Genomic DNA, 21,268 nt, shown 5'->3' on the forward strand with positions numbered 1-21,268 from the left:
AATTTCCTTGGGAGCTCTGAGACTTCTCTCTTCTCTGCCTCCACCCCACTGCCCCCCACTTCCGAAGGTGCTGAGCTCCATGTCCCACTCCCCTCTCCTGCAGCTGTTCTCTCCCTGGGCCTCCCAAGGGGCCTCATTGCCAAAGCATGCCTACCCACCCTGGCTGTGCCTTAGTTGGTGTGTATGTGTGTGTTTGTGGGGGTGGGGTGGGCAGCTAGAGAATGCGGCTCCCTTTCTCCCAGTGAAGGGGCTGCGGACAGCGCATGTCCCCTTTTATCTCTGAAGGCCAATGATCTCCAGTGGGCATGAGGCTTCAAGCACAGGCCCCAGGTCTGTGGGCCTTGCCTGGCCCCCAGCCTCCCCTGAGATTGGCTCCAGAACTTTGGCCAGGCTTACTAACATCCCACTGCCTGGAGGCCATCTTACAGGAAGTAAAGGGTGGAAGCCTCCCAACTGCTCTCTGGGTTATCGAAAAAGTGGTGGCCAGCAAAGAACCATATGGTCTTAAGGACGACTGTCTAAGTGTTAGTTGGGGGGGGGGGGGGGTAGGGATATGGCCCTCCCATCTCAGTATTAAAAACAGCATATACTGCCTTTGCTGGGAGAAGAGGTTGGCCACCTGCCTGCCTTAAAGGCAGGCAGTATGAACCTGGGTTGGTTGGTTGGTTGGTTTTCCTTTTCTGGTCACAAGGGCAAAACGTCCTGGGTGGCCCTCTTCTAAAAGGGAAGTTTCTTTTCAATGTGTTTTTCTTGGGGGTGGGTGGGATGGGTAGGTGGGGGGTGCCATCGCCGTAGAGGAATTGCTTGCTCAAGTGTGGTGCGCGAGTGCGCGCGCACGCACACACACACGTGTGTTTCTGCATGCTAGTTGCTTCCTGTAGCTGCTTCCTGCTTCTCTGGGACTCACATGCGCAATGTCATATATATAAATGTATAAATATATATTTTTAATTTTTTTTTTAATTCCCTGGAGCTTCTGGTTCCCATCAGTCCCTGCTGTGAAGTACAGAGGGAAGACTTGTCCATTCCCTCACCCCACATCTGTGTTTTGTTTTTTTGTTTTTGTTTTTTTTACATCAATATGAAGATAAAAGAAAAACTGTTTTTGCTTTATTGCTGGGGAGGACTCCAGGAGAGAGGGCAAGGTCCAGATTCTTGGGTCTGGTGGGAGAGGGAGGCTTGGACCAGGCCAAGACAACTTTGGCCTTTGGATCTCCCAAAGCCAGGAGAACTAGTTAGGATTGAAATGAATGAGATTGGGCCCTCCTTGGAATCCCATGAGCAACTCCAGAAATAGTGTCCCCATCTGAATGCAACACTTTTTCCCCCCAAAATCAACTCCTCAGTTTCCGCATCTCAGTAATAGGCTCCCCAGCCTGCGAACCCAGGCTCTGGTTCTTCCCATCCACTCTATCTGTCGCTCACCAGACACTGTCTAGCCTTCCTCAACTGTCCCCTCTGCCAGCTCCTGACCCAGCTCAGGTATCATTTTGTCCTGAGCTAGTACCCCAGGCTCCTTGACTAGCCCACCTCCTGCCCACTCTGGCCCAGGGGGATGCTTCTAACCTCTGACACTGCCCTCCCCTGCTCCAATCCTGTATGTGCCTACAGGTGATACCAGAGCTCCTCTGGACCTTGAGGATCTGGCCCTGCCTGCATTCCCACCAGCTCCATCTTACCCTCAGTTCTAAGCTCCCTGACACAACCGGTCCACAGAAGACCTCGATAAAGAGCAAACGAATTACTCTTACAATGAATCTCTGTTCTACAGAAGTCCCTGTTGCCTGAGGAGAATCACAAATACATAAAGATAAATCCACACAAATCCCAGGATCAAGCAACCCATCTGCAATTACACCCGCAAGATCAGTTGGCAAGCGCTATGTCCAGGGAGGGTCCCCCGAAGAGAAGGAAGGGCTACCGGGAATAGACGCACTCCTTTTCGAGGAGAGGCGTTCTTTTGAGCTCTGCAGCGTCCACCCCGGAATTCTGACCCACACCAAAGCCTGCCTCCTGCAAGGGCGCCTAGCCCCGCCTCCCCACCCCATGCTTGAACCCCTTCTGGAAGGGACCAGAGAGAACAGCTTTAGGACCCGGGGGTGATGTGTTGGTGATGGGAGAAAAGCAGCCAAGCGGGCAAGGTGGGATCCTTAGGTCCGTTTCCACGGCCGCCCCCTCCCCATCCTTGCCCTTGGGAAGGCCGGGCGCCTGGAGGTGGGTGGCAGGCAACAGCACCCCACTTCCGAGGAGCTTGGAGAAGAGCCTGATTCCCTCACCTCCCCTTCGGCTTCGGGAAGCGGGCCCGGGACCTCCAGAATTCCCAGAGAAGGTGCGGCGAGGCAGGTCCCCAGGCGCCGCGGCGGCGCCCCGCCCCCCTCGCGGGGCTCTCCGGGAGAGGAAGTTCCCGGCCGCGTCGCCACAACAGGCAGTCGGCAGGCTCAGACTCCAAGTTCCAGGATGCACCGCACTCCGCGGCCCGGGGCGGGCCGTGGTTGCCCTTGGCAACAGAGCGGGGCCCGGGCGCCCGGAACCCGTAGCTTTCGCGCGTCGGGGGAGGGCCGGGCGGAGCGGGGCGGGGCGCGGGCGGAGCGACGGAGCCGGCACGGGAGCCCCACTGGGCCGACGTGCGGAGGGCCGGAGTGCACAGGGTTTTCCAGGGTCAGGGGGGCCCGGGGAGGGCCGGGGAGACCCCCAGGCACGGGGAGAGGTTCCTAGCCAGAGAGGTTGAGAGAGGGATCAAGATGGGAGCCGAAGAGCTCGGACCTTCGGAGACCCCCGGCTACGGAGGGAGTGGCTGGCAGAGCCAGGGAGTGGGTCAGAGAGCGACGAGCACAGGGAGGTTCGCGGACACAGCCGGGGAGAAGGAGGGCGGAGGGGTGGAGGGACACAGAGACTGGCTCTCAGAGAGGAAGACGCAGAGGGAGGGGACACGGAGGCCCACAGTCACAGCCCGGCGGAGAGCGGCCGAGAGAGAGCCCAGAGACAGACAAAGAGAGGCCGAAGAGGAGATGTATGAGACCTCCGCTGCCGAGAGGCCGAGGGACACTGATTCCCAGTGAGACAGACGCCACAGAAAAAGCGACGCCAAGACCCCAGAGGGTCACAGGATGGCCACGGGCATAGATGGAGACACAGAGCAAAACAAAACAAAACAGAGAAATAGAGGCAAGGGACAGAGACATGGGACAGGGAGCCAGGAGCACTGGACAGGGACAGAGACACGGGACAGGGTGCCTGGAACACAGGGACACAGGAAAGGGAGCCAGCAACACTGGACAGGGACAGAGACACGGCACAGGGAGGCGGGAACACTGGGACAGGGACACGGGACAGAGAGCTGGGAACACTGCACAGGGACAGAGACACGGGACAGGGAGGTGGGGACACTGGGACAGGGACACAGGACAGGGAGCCGGCAACACCGGACAGGGACAGAGACTGAGAGCGAGGGACAACCCCAGAGGGGGACACGGACATACAAATTTCACCCACGCCCAGAGAGAAATCAAGACTTGAAGAGCAGCAGAGACAGCAGGTCTCCGCGTCCACCACTGGGTTCCCAGCACTGAATACAAAGTTTGTGTAATGAAGCAGAGTGACACCGTCAGAAACCCAGGGATCCGAGTGCAGTCTCAGCGGGCTCACGGGACCCACCGAGGTCCCAAGTGGGGAGGACGCCCGGCCGGGGCGACAGATGGAGGTGGAGGCAGGGCACTGCTCAGAGGATGCCCCCTCCCTCCAGCCAGCCCCCAGAGTGGGTGTGCGCACGTGTGTGTCGGGGGCAGGGCGTTTGTCCCCAGTCTCAGGGAGGGGGGGACGCCTTTAAGCTGAAACCCCGCCCCTCGGTCGTCATGGCAACGCCTCCCCCCAGCCGGGGCTCCCACATTTCAGCAGGTGCCTGAGCCGGAGCTCCCGCCGCCGCCGCCGCCCTTGCCTCCGGCTCCTCGGCGCCCCTGCCCTCGGCTCTCCGCCCAGCCCGCCCGCTCCCCCTGGCGGAGCCGGCGCGCCCCGGGGTGCCGCTCCCTGCCCTGCGCTCCGCGCCTGGAGGTGCCTCGCCCCTCTCCTTTCCTCCTCGCAATCTCCCCGTGGCTCAGTGCTCTCCCGACTCTCCGGCTCCTCGCCTTTCCACCTGTTTCCCCAGAAAGGCAGGATCCTGGTCCCTGCTACGTTCCTGGGGCCATGGCAGGCCTGGGCCCCGGCGGAGGCGATTCAGAGGGGGGACCCCGGCCCCTGTTTTGCAGAAAGGGGGCTCTGAGGCAGAAGGTGGTCCACGAAGTCAAGAGCCACAAGTTCACCGCCCGCTTCTTCAAGCAGCCAACCTTCTGCAGCCACTGCACCGACTTCATCTGGTGAGGGAAGGGGCTGGGGGCTTGAGGGAAGATGGAAGGAGGGATGGAGACTCATGTTACCCCAGGCCCCTGAGGGATGGAGAAGGAAAGAGCTGCTGGTCCTGGCTTCTGGTCCTAGGATAGGAAGGGGCTGGGGACTGGACCCCTGAGTCTGAGGGAGGAGGGCCTGGGGTCCTGGACTCCTGGGTCTGAAGGAGGAGGGGGCTGGGGACCTGGACTCCAGGGTCTGAGGGAGGAGGGGCTGGGGGTCTGGACTCCAGGGTCTGAGGGAGGAGGAGGCTGGGGGCCTGGACTCCTGGGACTGAGAGAAGAAAGGCTGAGGGCCAGAATTTCTGGGCTCTAGAACAAGAGGCAGCTGGGGTCCTGCTCGTGGAGGGAGGAAGGCGCAGTAAAGCTGGCAGAGGTGGGAGGCCCCGTACCCTTTTCAGCACTGACCTCGGATTCTTGATCTTTCAGGGGGATTGGAAAACAGGGCCTGCAATGTCAAGGTAAGACCTGGGGACCTGGACTCCTGGGACCCTCAGGAGGGTAGAGGCTGGGGCCCCACAGCCCAGGAGGCTTGACACACGTGTTCTTTGGTCCCCAGAGAGGCGCGGGGGAGCCCGGGGCGGGGGGTGTGGCAGAGACACAGCCTGCTGTGGGGAGGGAGCTCTGATGGTGGGGCCACCGCGGAGGTGGTGCTGGGGGCCCCTCCCTCGGCCGGCTCCAGGTGGGGACAGATATTTGGAGAATCTGTTGCCATGGCAACAGGGAGATTTGGAAAAGGGGAGCTGAAGGGGGGGCTGGAGATGCAGAGTCAGAGCCCCCCCCCAAGCTATTGTCGCCATGACAACACCAACAGTCCTAGGCAGGGGCAGGCCGGGTGGGGTCACCAATGGGCGGGTGGGGGCCGGGCGGGGCTGACAGTTATGCGGGGCGGGAGAGGGGGGCGAGTCCTGAAGCACCAGCTGCTACTGCTGAGAACAGAGTGAGTCAGGGAGGGGGAGGCCTCCCGCGGCCCCCAGACTCACTTCTGCCCAAGTCGCTGCTCTCTCTGTGCTGTCGGAGGACATTGCTGTTTGCTCTCCTTAGCCTGCCTCTTTCCTTGCTTTCTTGCCTCACCTCAGTGGGCTCGTCTGTCGATAAGATCCTGTTTTCTCTCTGTGTCCCTGGGTCTCGCTCTTTCTCAGTCTGTCTCTGTGTCTCCCTCTGGCTGTGTGTAGGCACTGGGGTCTCTCTGCTCTGTGATGCTCTATGTCTCTGTTTCTGTCTTTGGGTTCAACCCCTGAATTTCTATCTCCTGGTTTCCCTCCCCCACTCCATGTTGGGGTCTCTCCTTTGATTTTCTATTAAACTCTCTGGACTTTGGGGTCCCCCTCTCTGTGGTTTTCCTTCTGTTGGAGTCTCTCTCTTTCTGATTTTCTGTCCATTGGGCTCTCTCTCTCTGGCTCTGTGTCTCTATGATTCTCACCTTCAGTCTGCAGCTTTGTGGTTCATCGACGATGCCACGAATTTGTGACCTTCGAGTGTCCAGGCGCTGGGAAGGGCCCCCAGACGGATGTGAGTGCCCGGACACCTGATTCTTCCTCCTTGGGCCGCGCCCCCGCCCTCACCCCCTCGGCGTCCGTCCCAATTTCTCCTGCTATTTTTAAGGCTGGGAGGGGAGGGGGGCTGGAGAGATAGGGGGAGCTAGTCTGGCCCAGATTCCCTGCCCTTGGCCTGGAAAGGGGAAATGAGAGGGGGCTGAGACAGGCTGGGGACACAGGTGGGGGACAGAGAAGAGGCAGTGGGAAGGGGACTGAAGATGAGCATTGGAGGGGGTGGGCTGTCATTCAGGGGTCAAGAGATTAAAAAAACAGAGAGTGGAGGGACAGAGAGAGAGACGACCATTGATGCAGGCACGGAGGTAAGACAGAGAATCTCAGAAATGCAGAAAAAGAGACCCAGAGAGAGTGAGACAGAGAAAGAAGAATGGAACAGAGACAGCAACCCAGGAGGGAGGAAACGGGGAGCCACAGGGACTGAGAGAGACAGACAGAGACAAGAAACTCAGAGAAGCAGAGCTGCAGACACCCAGAGAGACCCGCTAAAGTAGAAGATGGCAGATACCGAGAATGGTTTCTGAGATGCCAAGAGGGAGGCCCAAGGAGACCCTGCAGTGCACGCACATGCACAAACCCCCCAGGAGCACACACAGGTGCACATACAGATTCCCTCATGTGCACACACAGATCCACACCACCTCTGTCTCTCTCTCCGTCTGCTTCCCATCCGGGGGATGTCAGGTGGGCTTCCAAGAACAGCCGATGCTGTGGCCCATTCCCAATCCCTCCTTCACTTTCTGTCTGGTCTTCAGGCTCTTCTCTCTGAGCCTCCATTTCCCCTCTGTCCAGTATGGCAGCCGGCAGCCACACCCAGCTAGCTGGAGGCGCCCTTGGGAGGGGCTACCAGGACTGAGCAAGGGAAATCTAAATTCCATTTAATTTGAACTGATGGAAATTTAAATAGCCACATGTGGTTAGTGGCTATGGGCTGGGACAGCAAAATCCCCCACCTACCCCGGCTTGTTTTGATAGTCCAGCGAAGCCAGGAGGCTTGAGGGCCTAGCCCAGGGTTTGACGTAGGGTTCGAGCCCTCTTTATGATTAGCAGATGAAGAAAGGGACAGAATGAGAAGCTGAGACAGAGAGAGAGAAAAAGGGACAGAGAGCTCTCCAGAAGTCCATGGAACATTTTGCCAGCTGGTTAGGTGACGAAAGTTGAAGTTTATGTAGAGGATGTGATGTCATAGCACATACATTGTGCACCCCTGTCTACTAGCCGCCATATATGTCACTGATTGGCCGCCTCACCTGCCTGCCTGCACCCCCCACGTGACTTCTGAATTGTCCAGGGCTCACTGCACACACTCAGCAGGTGTCTTTCAGGTGGTCCAAGAATGAGTCCGCACAAAGCAGGAGGTGAGGTGTTGTTCCTGTCCCCATCTGAGCCGAAGCCCTGGGCTTGACTCCCAGTTCCCCCACATAGAGATTCTCTGTCCTTCCAAAATTTGCTTTACTTCTCTGTACCTCTTGTTCTCGTCTGCACAATGGGGATGACGACCATGGTTTTGAGGACTAAATGAGTCAAATGCTTGGGATGATACCTGGGTTCATATGGGTTATTATCCTTGTACAACTGTTGCTGTCACTGATGAAGAAACAGAGGAAGGATGTCTTCCTCTACTTCACTCTTTTATTATTTCCCTTCTTAATGCTTTGGATCTTGTTGGCTGTCACATGGATCAAGGGCTAAAGAAATGAGAAGGGCTTGGCAAGCATGATTTCCATTCAGCCCCTTTCAGGGAGGCCTCGTGGCCCCATTTTACAGGAAGAAAGGCTGAGACTCTGCAAGGGGGCGGTGTCCAGGGGCGGGGCACAGAGCTGGGGAGGGGGCAGAGTCCAGTGCAGACGCAGGTCTGTGTACTTAGAGCTGCAGCTCTGTCTCCTTTTTGGTTGTGATTTCTTGAGAATGAGAACAGCTTACCTCCGTGGAGCGGTGGAGCTTGCGAGTCCGGCTTCCTGCTGAGACCTGACATAGTAGAGCGCTTAGAGCAGCAGGCACCCTCTGAGTTAGGGTCAGCGGAAGATCTTTAGAGGCCCTGAGCATTGAAAGAGATCATCACACTCTACCCCCCCAAGTGTCACTCAAAATAGGATCCCCGCTAAACTGCAAAAATAAATAAAAGCCCAAGAATATCCTGAATTTTCACCCTAGCTCACAATGCATGCCTAGGAAAAGGCAGATACCAAACTACTGAACACTCAGACATTGCCAGGGGTGGGGAAGGAATGCTTTGTCGGTGCCCTAAATTCATGCTTAATTGAACTCCGGACATTGGGCACTGCTTCAAGATACGGACTGTTGATTTCCACTGGGCAGAAGAGGACTCTGAGGCTCTAATCTGGGCACTATCTTGCCCCAAATCACACAGCTGGTAAATGGCCCAGCTCTTATTTAAACCTAGGGCTCTGTGGACATGGCAATGAAATCATCGTTAGTAACCACAGCAGCCCAAACGGCAGTACCGAGCACTTTGAGTATGCCAGGCCCTGCTATGCACTTTACACTCAACTTAACCAAACTTCCTTCCTTCCTTCCTTTCTAAATAATCTCTGCACCCAATATGGGACTTGAACTCACACCCTCAAGATCAAGAGTCGCATGCTGCATTGACTGAGCCAGCCCGGCGCCCCTACACTTGGTCTTTCATTAACTGAGAGGTCATATTGTCCATCTCACAAGGGGCTCAGAGAAGGCAGATCAACAGTGGGCAGACCTTGACAGAGGCTGACAGTGAGCCATGTGGAGTTCATCATGGCCCACACATCCTTGGAGAGCATGTTTGGGGAGGTGGGGTGAGTGCAGGGACTGTGGAACGTTAGGAGCCCCACCTCCTTCAGGCTCTGCCTACATGCCACCTTGTCAGTGAAGCCTCCCTCATCAGTCTCTGCAAATTTCAGTCCCCGGCCCTGGCAGTCCCCTTTCCTGCTTCATTTTCCTCCGCAGCACCTGCTACCATCCATCACTGTTTTACTTATTCAGCGTTTATTTTCTGTCTCCCCAACTAGAAAGTAAACTCCATGGGGGCAGGAGTTTTTCATTGTTTGTCCACAGCTGGTCCTAGCACCAAGAACAGTGCCCGGCACACAACAGGCACTCCATAAATGCAGTAGAGTGAATGAAGACTGGGAGCGCAAGGCAGAGGAGGCAGAGTTCAAAGGGCTTCTCTCCCAGGGTCTAGGGCACCCCACTTCCCAGCCCCTTCTAGGGTACCCCTGCTCCTGGCCCCATCTGATGTTTCCTCTCTGCCCCCAGGACCCCCGAAACAAGCACAAGTTCCGTCTGCACAGCTACAGCAGCCCCACCTTCTGCGACCACTGCGGCTCCCTTCTCTACGGGCTGGTGCACCAGGGCATGAAATGTTCCTGTGAGTCTATGCTTGGGGCTCCTGCCAGAACCTGGCGCTCCGGGGCCCCTTTCAGAGCGCAGTGTCTGGGTTTCTCCGGATAGGGCTGGAGGATAGAGTCTGGAGTTGCGCGGCGGCCGGACGCGCTACCTCCGGTTCTGTCCCCGCAGGCTGCGAGATGAACGTGCACCGGCGCTGTGTGCGCAGCGTGCCCTCTCTGTGCGGGGTGGACCACACGGAGCGCCGTGGGCGGCTGCAGCTAGAGATCCGAGCACCAACGGCAGATGAGATCCACGTCACAGGTGAAGCCGGGCTCCTGGGTCTGGTCCCACCCTTCTGCCCCAGGAAGAAGGGCCCAAGGCGTTCAACTGCGGGGAGGGGGGGGGCGGGGGGGGACCCTCCAGGGAGGGCCACGCCCCCTGCGGGTCACGCCCACACTCCTGACCCCACCTGCAAAGGCTGAGCACCGCCCGGCCTCTCCAGTCCCTTCCAAATGCTTCTTCCAAGTTGACTCTTGAAACTTTCAGCGCCTTTTTGTTTGTTTGTTTAAGATTTTATCTATTAGGGCGCCTGGGTGGCTCACTCAGTTGGGCGTCTGCCTTCCGCTCAGGTCATGATCTCAGGGTCCTGGGATGGAGGCCTACATCCAGCTCTCTGCTCTGCAGGGAGTCTGCTTCTCCCTCTCCTTCTCTCTCAAACAAATAAATAAAATATTTTTAAAAATTATTTGTTTGAGAGAGAATGAGAAAGAGAGCACACAAGCAGGGAGAAGGACAGAGAGAGAGAGAGAAGCAGACTCCCTGCTAAGCAGGGAGCCCGATGTGGGGGCTTGAACTCCAGGCATGACCTGAAGGCAGATGGCCAACCGACAGAGCCACCCAGGCACCCCCTTTCAACGCCTCTTAATGACCACTCTAAATGAAGGTCCTTGAGAGGGAGGGAGGAGAGAGAACCTGATTCGGAGGGAGGTTTGGGATTACTATTCGTGATATGCCCAGGCCAGGGTCCTCATTCCTGGACCTCAGGGAGGAGTGGGCTCTGAGTCTGATTTCTGGGTCCCTGGCTGGGGAGAGGGCTTTAGGCCCTGTGTTCTGGATACTGGAGAGATAAGGCCAAAGTTGCCTGGGTCGTGAGAAAGGCAGAGAGCTTGGATTTTTGATTGCCAACTGGGGAGATTTCGGGGCCTCTTCCCAGATCTGTAACCCTGTCTACCCTCCTTCACTTCTCCTCTCAGTTGGCGAGGCCCGTAACCTCATCCCAATGGATCCCAATGGTCTGTCGGATCCCTATGTGAAGCTGAAGCTTATCCCAGACCCTCGGAACTTGACTAAACAGAAGACCCGGACGGTGAAAGCCACACTAAACCCTGTGTGGAACGAGACCTTTGTGTTGTGAGCCTCGGGTGCAAGGGATGCTGTTATGGCTGGTAGAGAAGGATCTGAGGGTCTTGGTGGCCCTCAAGACCTCAAAGAGCAGACGGTGGGAGGTGTTAGGATAGAGGGAACCCAAGAAAAGGGCAGAGAAAAGTGGTGGGAGAGGGAATGGAGTGACTGACAGAGAGGGATGGAGTTACAGAAGCCAAGAGAGAGAGAGATCTGTGCATTTAATATCCATCAAAGCCCACAACTTTAGAGTGAGACAGATATGGAGGGTTCCGAAGAAGAGACACAAACCCAGAGAGACACACAGACAGAATGCAGGGGGGTGAGGTGTAAGCAGAGGGGTGGTGGGTGGGTGGAAGGAAGAGAAAGAGAAGCCAATTAACAGAAAGACAGAAGGACAGAGACCCAGAGGAAGGAGCGGCCACAGAGACTCAGGAGAGAGATCTGGAGAGAAAGGACAGGACGCAGGGATGGGAAGGAGCCAAGAATGTGGGAGGAAGGGAGAGAGACTGAGTGCTGTCTAGATGTACTCAGGGTCCCGCTATTGGGGAAGACCCCCTTTGGGAGGGTCCAAGATGACAGGACAGTTTAGGGAGCAGGAGTAGACCCCAGCTCACCCCAAAAGGACTTGCATCCTCCTCCAGGACCAAGGATAGGGAAGCCAGGGAGCAGGGAGCTGGACCTCACTCTGCCCCACCCTTCCTGCAGCAACCTGAAGCCAGGGGACGTGGAGCGCCGGCTCAGCGTGGAGGTGTGGGACTGGGACCGGACTTCCCGCAACGACTTCATGGGTGCCATGTCCTTCGGGGTCTCAGAGCTGCTCAAGGCCCCGGTGGACGGCTGGTGAGGGCGGGGCAGGGTCACAGCTGTGCCTTGGCCTCTGCGTCTAGGTCTCTGTGTGATCTCTCTCCTCCCGACAGCTGCCTCCTTCCTCCCTGCCCTTCTCTCTCCCTCCTCCCCTGTCTCCACCCCCCCCAACCCCGTCCTATCCCCACATCCAATCTCTCTCTCCTTAGCTCACTCTTTCCCTCTCCATCTCTGTGTCTTTCTTTCTGTGTCTCTTTTCCCCCTCGGGCGCATCCCCCCCAACCCTGAACCCCGCCCCCACCCCCACCCCACCTCCGGCCCGCTCTGGTCTCCGTCTGTGTGTCAGGTACAAGTTACTGAACCAGGAGGAGGGCGAATATTACAATGTGCCGGTGGCTGACGCTGACAACTGCAGCCTCCTCCAGAAGTTTGAGGTACTCAGGCCCCACTTCCCCCAGGGGGATCCAGCCCCGCACACACAGTTCAGAGCGGCTGGGTGCCCAGGGGTCCTGGGACTATAATTCCCAGAAGGCCCTGGGGATCCTTCTCCTGCTTTTCTAGGGGACTCTTGCCCCAGCGTATGATGGGAATTAGAGTTCCTATCCATTCCCATGGCTTGGGGCTTTGGAGTCCCCACCCTCTGTTTTAGCGCAACCTCCTACCTCTCTGGGGCCTCTGACTCTGGCTTTCTTCTCCCCCAGGCCTGTAACTACCCCCTGGAACTGTATGAGGTGAGTAGAGCTCAGGCCTGGAATGGAGACAGTTTCATTCCTGTGGTCTCCTTGTTTCTTCCCACATCTCCCTCCCCTGGTATCTGGCTGGGCACAGACTTGGCGGCTGGTGTCAGGCTTGCTGAGTTAAACCTAGCACCCCAAAGGGAAACCTGACCCTTAAGCAAGTCCCGCAGTGACAGATACTTAAATTCCAGGATGATGTAATGTTTCAGAGGTGCCCCAGGCCATGGAGAAGCGTAGAGGAGGCACCAAGCCAGCCCGGGGTATGGGGATGGCCAGGGAGGGACTTCCCTGAGGAGGCTACACCTGACCGATCCTTGAGTTTTTCTGTTTATCACTGCGGCCTTCTCTCTTCCATTCTTTTTCTCACTCACTCACACCTATTTCCTGAGGTGTCACAGAAGCTAAAACCTGTTCTGGGCATAGAATCAGTCCATTCCCTGGGGAGTGTCAACTTCAAAGTAGGAGAAAGTTACATAGAGAGACATCCACCAGGAAGGAATGGGTTTGATAATGGAGGTAGTAGCCTCAGGCCCTGGGGAGTACTGGAAGCACAGCCTAAGAGAGCCAGAGACATCTTCCTAGGGGGGGTGGTGAATCCAGCAGGAAGTGTAGGATTTTCCAGGCACAGGAGGGGGAGACTAGATTTCCAGGCTGAAGGATGGAAAACCTTCCAGGCAGAGGAAAGAGCAGGCGCAAAGGCCCTGTGGTAGAAGCAGGCTGGGAGTAGTACAACAAGGAGGACAGCGGGGCTGAAGAGGGACAGGGTGTGGAAAAGTAGGAAATTAAATCAGAGAGGGAAGGGGAGTGACTTGTCATTCGCTGGAAGGATTGTAGCTTTTAAACTAGGTGAGATGGGGTGGGAGGGTGGGAGCATCAAAGGTGGCAGGAGGTGGTTTCCATTTGAACAGGACAAGGCTCTGTGTGGAGAATAGAAATAGAGGTGGAAGGGGAAGCAGGGAGGAGGCTCTGTGGAGACTCAGGTGGGAAGAGCTGGAAGCAGTGGTGGAAAAGGTGTTTAGACTCTGGGTGTGCTCTCAAGGTTGCACAATAGGAAATGCACACGCACATCCTGGAAGCCTTTCATCCATTCAACGCCCTCTGTGCTGGGCAATGCTGAAGACACAAGAAGGAGGGAGACAGTCTCTGGCTTTCATGGATTTTGAATTCTGGCTCTGCTTTTTAATCTATGTGATGTTGGGCAAGTTATTTGATATCTCTGTGCCAGTTTCCTCTTCTCAAAGTGGGGGTGGGGTAGGGGCACCTGGTGGGCTCTGTCAGTGGAGTGTGAGACTCTTGATCTTGAGATTGTGAGTTTGAGCCCCACAATAGGTTTAGAGAGTACTTAAAAAATAAAAAATAAAATGGGGGGTGCTAGCAGCTTATCTAATGGCACATAGTAATCTGTGTAAGTGTTATTTTAATGATCAGGCCTCCAGGCTGTGGAAAATCGGTGCAAGGTCTTATGCCAAGAGGTGGGGGGTGGGGCAGAGACAACTTTCTTTTTCTGTCTCTCCCCATCCCTTCCATTCTTGGATGCTGTCTCTCTCAGGGGCATCTTTTTTTCCCCATCTGGAGTCTGACTACCTCCGGATCTCTCCCCTTTCTCACAGCGCGTGCGGATGGGTCCCTCTTCCTCTCCCATCCCTTCCCCATCCCCCAGTCCCACCGACTCCAAGCGCTGTTTCTTTGGGACAAGCCCCGGACGTCTCCACATATCCGACTTCAGCTTCCTCATGGTTCTAGGAAAAGGCAGTTTTGGGAAGGTTGGACTCCTGGGGTTCTGGGGGGAAAGGGGAGGATGTCTGGGGGGGACATCAGATTCCTGGTCTTTGGGGAGGGACACTAGGCAACTGAGTCGCCAAAGAGGGACCCCTGAGTGTCCCTGAGAGGTCGGGCATAAAGACTGGGATGCTTTCAGGAAGGAGTGCTCAGGAAGGAGTGCTCAGCAAAACCAAGGTACCCGGTCCCCTGAGAGAGAGAGAGAGAGGAAGGACCGGGGATTCCCTTTCTCTGTGTCCCTGAAGGGGAGGGGCAGGAATCTGCATCTCTGGGTTCCTTTCCAAGATGGACTGGGCCTTTTGGACCTCTGTCTCTAGGTGATGCTGGCTGAGCGTAGGGGCTCTGATGAGCTCTATGCCATCAAGATCCTGAAGAAAGACGTGATTGTCCAGGACGACGACGTGGACTGCACCCTTGTGGAGAAGCGAGTGCTGGCCCTGGGAGGCCGAGGCCCGGGGGGGCGGCCCCACTTTCTCACCCAGCTGCACTCCACCTTCCAGACCCCGGTAAGAAAGGAGGGGTGCAGAGGCTGGCTCGGATCAGACTTCCGCTCCGGGATTCTGGGATTCTGAGACTACCGCGAAGCCAAGAACCTTCCACACTCCCACTGGGCGTGGCCAGAGGGCTGGGGGTCTGGTGGGCGTGGCCTGCACCCGCCGGGTCTTGGGTGGGTGTGGTCTGAGCCGAGATGTTTGGAGTAGAGGGAGTGCCGGAGGAGAATGGCTTCCGAGCGGCTGCCAGCAGCTGGCTGCTCGGAACGAGGTCGTCCCTCTCGGATTCTGAGGGAAGGTCTCGTCAGACATGGGGCGCGCCCTCCAGTTCGTGGTGTGTGGCAGGGAGTGAGAATCACCCGAGTTGGAGAGGGCGTGACTCCTTAAGAAAGCTCTGGATAGACGTAGCCAGCTTCTTGGATTTCGAGAAACGTTATCATGCATTGCAAGCGGGGCCCGAAACACCGTCCCTAACAGATGGCCGGGGTCACGTTTGCACGAGGAGGTGCGCGGAGAGGCGGTGGCACCCCTGGGATTTCCGGGGAATGGCAGGCCTCGGTCTCCATTCTCAGAGGGCGGGGCCAGTTCGGAGTGGCAGGTGGAGGGGCAGGTGGAGATTCTGGGGGGCAGGCTTGAGTCCTCGGACCGCCCAGCCGCTCTGGGTTTCTGATGCAAGTTTGTCTGGAGTGGGCGGAAATGGACCCGTCCTACCCTCTGCTCCGCGTGTCCCCTCCTCTGAGCCACACACCCGCCCCCCGCCCGTCCCAGGATCGCCTGTATTTCGTGATGGAGTATGTCACCGGGGGCGACTTGATGTACCACATTCAGCAGCTGGGCAAGTTTAAGGAGCCCCATGCCGCGTGAGTCTTGGCCAAGAGACGAGGAGGGGTGGGGGGAAGAGGGCCCCAGCCTTTGACCTCTGGCTCCCTGGCCCCTTCTCCAGGTTCTACGCAGCGGAAATCGCCATCGGCCTCTTCTTCCTTCACAATCAGGGCATCATCTACCGGTGAGCGGTCTGGCCTTTCACTGGAGGCCAGCAGGTCTCTAAGAGGGTAAGGGATCCAACGGGCGGCTCCAGGGGCACCTGGCTGCCCAGTGGGTAGAGCGAGCGATGGGTGATCTCGCGGTAGGTCGTGAGTTCAAGTCCCGCCTTGGGCGAAGAGCTTACTATAAAAGAAAACACACAAACGCTTGCCCCCCCCAGCTGCTGGGACTCCACCCTTCCCTCAACTCCTCTCCGTCCTGCCTCCCACCCCCAGGGACCTGAAACTAGACAACGTCATGCTGGATGCCGAAGGACACATCAAAATCACTGACTTTGGCATGTGTAAGGAGAACGTCTTCCCGGGGACCACAACTCGCACCTTCTGCGGGACCCCAGACTACATAGCCCCTGAGGTAACCTCCCTCTGCTGCTCTTGCTGCCCTCCAAGTTTGCTAGCTGGGGGTGGCTGGTTGTTTAACACTCAGAATGTGGGGGTCCTGACCCTGGGGTCTTTACCTGAGTCTTGGGGAGGTCTAGCAGCAGGCAACGCAGAGGGGCCTGTGTGCCCCGCATTCCCAGTGGGTAGAGCTGGGTCTCTGAGCTGGCAATGTGGGCAGCCAGGCAGGTGAGTGTGCTAACAGAGTGGGACCCACTTGGCTCCTAAGAATTCTCAGAGAGCAGGACTATTCTAGACTATTCTAGAGGGTGGAGACAACTTCCAGTGTACTCTGAGTTGGGGGGGGCATCCCCCCAGAGTCCTGAGCTGTCCTCTGAATATTTCACATCGGGGGAGTATACTCTGACTTTGTTTAAGGGACTGAAGCTAGTGATCTGACCATGTATAAGGAGACAAAGGGTCCTGACTTTTCTCAGTTGAGGGAGGAAGTGGTGTTGGTGGTGTCATTCTTAATCTCTTAGGGTGATTCAGCGCTAATGCCCAGGTAATCAGGGTTGATGGTTTCAGAACCTGTGGAGATTTTGAAACACACACACATATTTCTGACTGACCTATTGAGGCTGGAAGCCTTAGGGCTAGGAACAGCCGCCTAGATGAATTGTAAGTGCATCAGATTTAAAACTCTCTCGCCTCTGAAATTTCGCCCTCATTTACCCTCTCCTTAAGGAGAAGGTCTGGTTACCTAAATATTCTAGCTGGTTGGAACTTTTGACTTGGTCCTTAGATGGTCTTTATTTTGGGGACCAAAGGAATGTTCTACGTACGTAAATTTTGTATCTGAATTTTGCAAAAAGATGGAGCTCTGGCCTAAGTGTTCTGAGTGGGAAGAGTTTGTGTTGAAAACGCTTAACGTGGGTAGGGTTCCCAGGGGGCGAGGCCAGAAGGGGTCTTAGGCTAGGATTCCTTGACTCCCACCCTTCCTCACCAGATCATTGCCTACCAGCCCTATGGGAAGTCTGTGGATTGGTGGTCCTTTGGGGTTCTGCTGTATGAGATGCTGGCAGGACAGGTAAGCGAAGCCAGGGGGAGGCTGGCTTGGCTAAAGGCAGCACCACGTGGGATGCCCCCTGTCACAGGGCCTTTATGTCAAAGGAGCAGGTTAGGAAGGGATGTCTGTGGATTGAGGAGGGGTGCTACGCAGGGGGAATGTCCTGCCTGGATAGTGCTGTCCTTGGTCCTGAAGCACTATTTTCTCACAGACCAGAGGTTCTTAAAACTGTCTTGGCGCCAAGGACCCCTTCTCAGAACAAAGTGTTTAAATACATGAAATAAAATAATAGGATTACAAGGGAAACCAATCGCATTGAAATGGCTATAAAACAAAAATTTTAATTTAACAGTTCAGCCAGCTAGATAAATTTAATTTAAAAGTATACAGTTAAGTAAATATTAAGCACTGGGATGTGGACATGTATGTGATTTCCTGTTAATGAACTAAATAGTATTATCTCACAGTGACGGGAAATAACCATGAAGGTCTACCAGTCATCTTGAAGCTGAGATGACTAACATTTTGAGAGATCTGCAAATCTAATGTGCTAAGAAAATATCTGTGATTTCTGTTGGTGATGAAGTCACAAGTACTGCCACTGTGGTTTTTGCCTACATTTATACAGGAATGCTAAATTTCAGTTAGAGATTTTTAAAAAATAAGGATGTACTTTTTTCCCTGTTCAAGCTCATGGACCCCCTCAGTTGTATAAACAGACTTCCTAGACCCCACATGAAGAATCCTTGCCTTGGGAGGCGTCTGGGTGGCTCATTTGGTTAAGCATCTGACTCTTGATTTCAGCTCAGATCATGATCTCAGGGTCCTGAGATCAAGTCCTGTGTTGGGCTCCATGCTGGGCATGGAGCCTGCTTGGGTTTTTCTCTCTCTCTCTCTCTCCCTGCTCCTTACTCCTCCCCTCCCCTGCTCCTGCAGGCTCTTAAAAACAAAAAAAGAAAGAAAAAGAAGGAAAGAAAGAAAGAAAAGAATCCTTCCCTTGGTTTTGCTTTTCCTAATCCCAGAAGACTGGAAGCAACTCATTCAAACCAGAGAATGCTTTTACAGTTTTTTTACCTGCATTTTTGGTCTCTCTTCTATTTAAGTGACATATTGTCTAATTAATGCCTTGCTGACTTGCATAGCAGAGAGAGACAGAACAGCAAGGAGGTGCAGAGAGCTGGTACATCTGAGATAGGAAGGCAGAGAGTCTGAGACAAAAGAGAGAAATCTTTGGTCGCTTGGTCCAGTTTTTCCCTAAAATGTTGGAGGGGAGTGTTCATGTTCATGCTGGGTGATGAGGGTATGGAAGTTGGGGGAGACCAGTTTGTCAAGTCTCTGACTCTATGCCTCTATTTTCTCAGCCCCCTTTTGATGGGGAGGATGAGGAAGAGCTGTTTCAGGCCATCATGGAACAAACTGTCACTTACCCCAAGTCACTTTCCCGAGAAGCCGTGGCGATCTGCAAGGGGGTGAGAGCCCCCTGACCCCCAGAGTCTCCAGACAACCCCTGTGCCCCACCACCACCATCCTGGGCTTCCCATACAGTGGCTCTGTGCTCATTAGAAAAAGGCTCCCACCCCTGAAGTTACTGCCCTTCCATCTGCTGGAAAAGTTTATATCATACAGAGATGTCGTTAGAACACTGATGGACTGCCCTGCTGTCACCTCCAGTCCAAGGATGGCCTCTAGCCTCCTCCCCTCTGCAGCACCCACTCCCCAGCTCACTGTGGGCAGTGCTGGAAGGCCAGGGCCTTCTTCTCCAGAACCGGGTGGGTCAGGTGAACCTAACTCTTGCCACTTCTCTTCCTGTGGGATCTTGGGCCAGCCACCCAAACTCCGGGAGTCTGACTCCTCTCCTGGGGTTATGGAGTTAGTGCAGGAGAAAGAGCCTAGCCTGTGGCAGCTTTTCAACAAGCATTAGCACCCTTCTGCTTCCGGCTCCTGTCTCCATTCTCTCTGACTGTCACTCTCTGGCTTCTGTCTCCTACCTCTGCCTCCATCTACATTCGATGGGGCTTTCTGTGTCTCCACCTTTTCTCTGTGTCCCTGGGGATCTCCATCAACCTCTCACATCTTTGTGCCCCTCTCTCTGGGTGTCTATTTCCCTCTTGCCCCCAACTCCTATACACACATGCTCTGAATTTCTGTCTTCTTTCTGGAACTCTCCTCCTCTCTTTCTGAGTCTCCGCCTTCATATTGTGTCTTTTCCTCTCTCTCTGGGGGTTTGTCTGCTGAATCTCCATCCTCTCTTTCTGCGTCTTATCTCCCACCTTCGGGTCCCTGCCGGTCCCCTGGGTCTTTATCTCTCCCTCTTGGGCTCTCTATTTCCCCTTTACTCTGGGTCTCCAACTGCTCTCTCTCTCTCCCTCCCTTCATCTCTCCCTTTTCCTCTCCTTCTCTCTTTCTCTCCAACTTCTCTTTCTGGGATTCTTTGCTGTGCCCTTCCTCTTTCTGGGTTTCTTGCCCCTCGTACCTTGATGCCATGATTTTCCTCTTTGTCTGTCTGTCCCCGGGTCTCTGGGTTTGGCGTTCATCCATCTCATTCTCATTTATTCTCCCCAATTCCTCCCCCCCCCCCCACCTCCCCCACTCTGTTCCCCCTTGCTCTCCTCTCTCTGGGTCTCTATGCTGTGTCTCTGTTCTTCTGTTTTTGTCTTTCTCTCTTGCTCCTTCTCTGTGCCTCCCTGTCTGGGACTCTGTCTGTCTGTCTGTCTCTGTGTTTCCCACAGTTCCTAACTAAGCACCCAGCGAAACGCCTGGGCTCAGGGCCGGACGGGGAGCCCGCCATCCGTGCCCATGGTTTTTTCCGCTGGATGGACTGGGAGCGCCTGGAACGGCTGGAGATCGCTCCTCCCTTCAGACCCCGTCCGGTCAGCCACCTTGCGGGAATATTCTTCGTCCTTCGGGTTGGAGGGGGGTGGGGTGGTACCCAAGAGCTCCAGTTCCTATATGTGGAGGTGGGGTGGGGGTCCCTCTGTGGAGACGCCCTCACGGGACATGCAGAGGCAGTGAAGGATGTGCAGAGGTTCCAAGGGAGGCAGGAGATGGACGGAGGGGACCCGGAGGGACACCCAAGGAGCAGAGAGAATTTCATCTTTCCCTCCCTGTGCTCCCCCCCAGTGTGGACGCAGCGGCGAGAACTTCGACAAATTCTTCACGCGGGCGGCACCCGCACTGACCCCGCCGGACCGCCTAGTTTTGGCCAGCATCGACCAGGCCGACTTCCAAGGCTTCACCTACGTGAACCCGGATTTTGTGCACCCCGACGCCCGCAGCCCCGTCAGCCCACCGCCTGTGCCAGTCATGTAATATCTCCTGCCGCCACTAGGTGTCCCCACCGCTCCCTCCCCAGGCCGGCCTTAGCCCCCTGTTCACCCCCTTCCCACTCTAGATCTGCTCCCCAGCATTCTCGCCTCTGCCCTGCAGGGGCCAGGCGCCCCTCCCCAGCGCTCCTGGCATTCTAACCTCCGTACAGCCTCTAGAGCCGCACCGCGGTCTAGATTCTGCTGTGCTGAGCCCTGGATTCTCCCGCACCTAAGTGTTCGGGACTCTGCTCCACCAGGTTCCAGAATGGCCACCACTCTCCCAGTTCCACGGGGTTCTAGACTCCATTTCGGTAGAATCTGTGCCTCTCGTTTTTCTTTTTCTTTCCTCTTCTTTTCCTTCTTCCTTTCTTTTTCTTTCTTATTTATTTATTTTCCTTTCTGGGAAATAGTCTCAAGGGGTGGGCTGTTCCTGACTTGGATTCCAGAATAACTCCCCACCTCCGAACTCCCTCAGCTCATTCTGGAGTAAGTGGGAGGCTGTGCCCCCATATTCCAGTACTCCTCTTCTACACTCTAGGGATTCCTGGGATGTGTTAAGGATTCTTACCCCAGCTGTTCTCAATCAGCTTTTGTTCTAGACGCCCCCACCCTAAACCCATCACTGCTCGCCTGCCAGGTGCATGGCTCCAGTCCTGCTCGGAACCCCTCCTCCCTCCTGCTCTCCCTCCGCCCCACCCCGTGCCTGCCACTCTCTGGGACTCTCTCCTCCTCCCCGCGCCCACTCTTCTCTTTGGCTTTCCCACCCGGCCACAGCTGCCGGAGAATAAATTTGGGTTGCTGATGCTGAAGTGTTTGGATGTTTTCTTCTAAGCGCGCAGAATGAAGGGGTGTGGAGGTGGGCCGGTGACTGTACACGGAAACACACACACAGAGGCTGGGGGGCGGGGCAGCAGAGAGCGAGGGAAAGCACAGAGACCCAGAAAGTGGGGAGAAGGTAGCCACAGCGCCAGAAAGAAAGAGCAGAGGCCAGGCGTGGGGGGAGGCGTGAGTGCCGCCGCGAGGACCCAAGTGGGCACGTGCACAAGGAGGTAGAGATGGACA

The 21,268-nt window shown here is 55.8% G+C and overlaps 1 protein-coding gene across 2 annotated transcripts; it reads left to right on the forward strand.

Moving 5' to 3' along the window:
- The first annotated feature begins 169 nt into the window (after window positions 1–169).
- Window positions 170–21,009, forward strand: PRKCG (protein kinase C gamma). Of its 2 annotated transcripts, none has more exons than XM_032323591.1 (19): window positions 170–2,154; window positions 4,242–4,349; window positions 4,806–4,837; window positions 5,806–5,888; window positions 9,185–9,296; window positions 9,446–9,577; window positions 10,510–10,666; window positions 11,366–11,500; window positions 11,811–11,898; window positions 12,166–12,195; window positions 13,812–13,964; window positions 14,298–14,486; window positions 15,240–15,331; window positions 15,415–15,477; window positions 15,731–15,869; window positions 16,842–16,922; window positions 18,263–18,370; window positions 19,631–19,771; window positions 20,022–21,009. In XM_032323591.1, exons 1-19 carry the CDS (start codon window positions 2,114–2,116, stop codon window positions 20,208–20,210), a joined length of 2,073 nt encoding a protein of 690 aa, XP_032179482.1. In that variant the 5' UTR covers window positions 170–2,113; the 3' UTR covers window positions 20,211–21,009. The 2 variants fall into 2 exon arrangements, with proteins under 2 accessions (XP_032179482.1, XP_032179481.1); XM_032323590.1 differs by lacking the exon at window positions 170–2,154 and adding an exon at window positions 3,943–4,047 and having other exon boundaries at window positions 4,142–4,349.
- Window positions 21,010–21,268: the final 259 nt, after the last annotated feature.

Source organism: Mustela erminea, chromosome 19 (genome assembly GCF_009829155.1).
Source record: "Mustela erminea isolate mMusErm1 chromosome 19, mMusErm1.Pri, whole genome shotgun sequence".
In the NCBI taxonomy this organism is placed as follows: domain Eukaryota; kingdom Metazoa; phylum Chordata; class Mammalia; order Carnivora; family Mustelidae; genus Mustela; species Mustela erminea.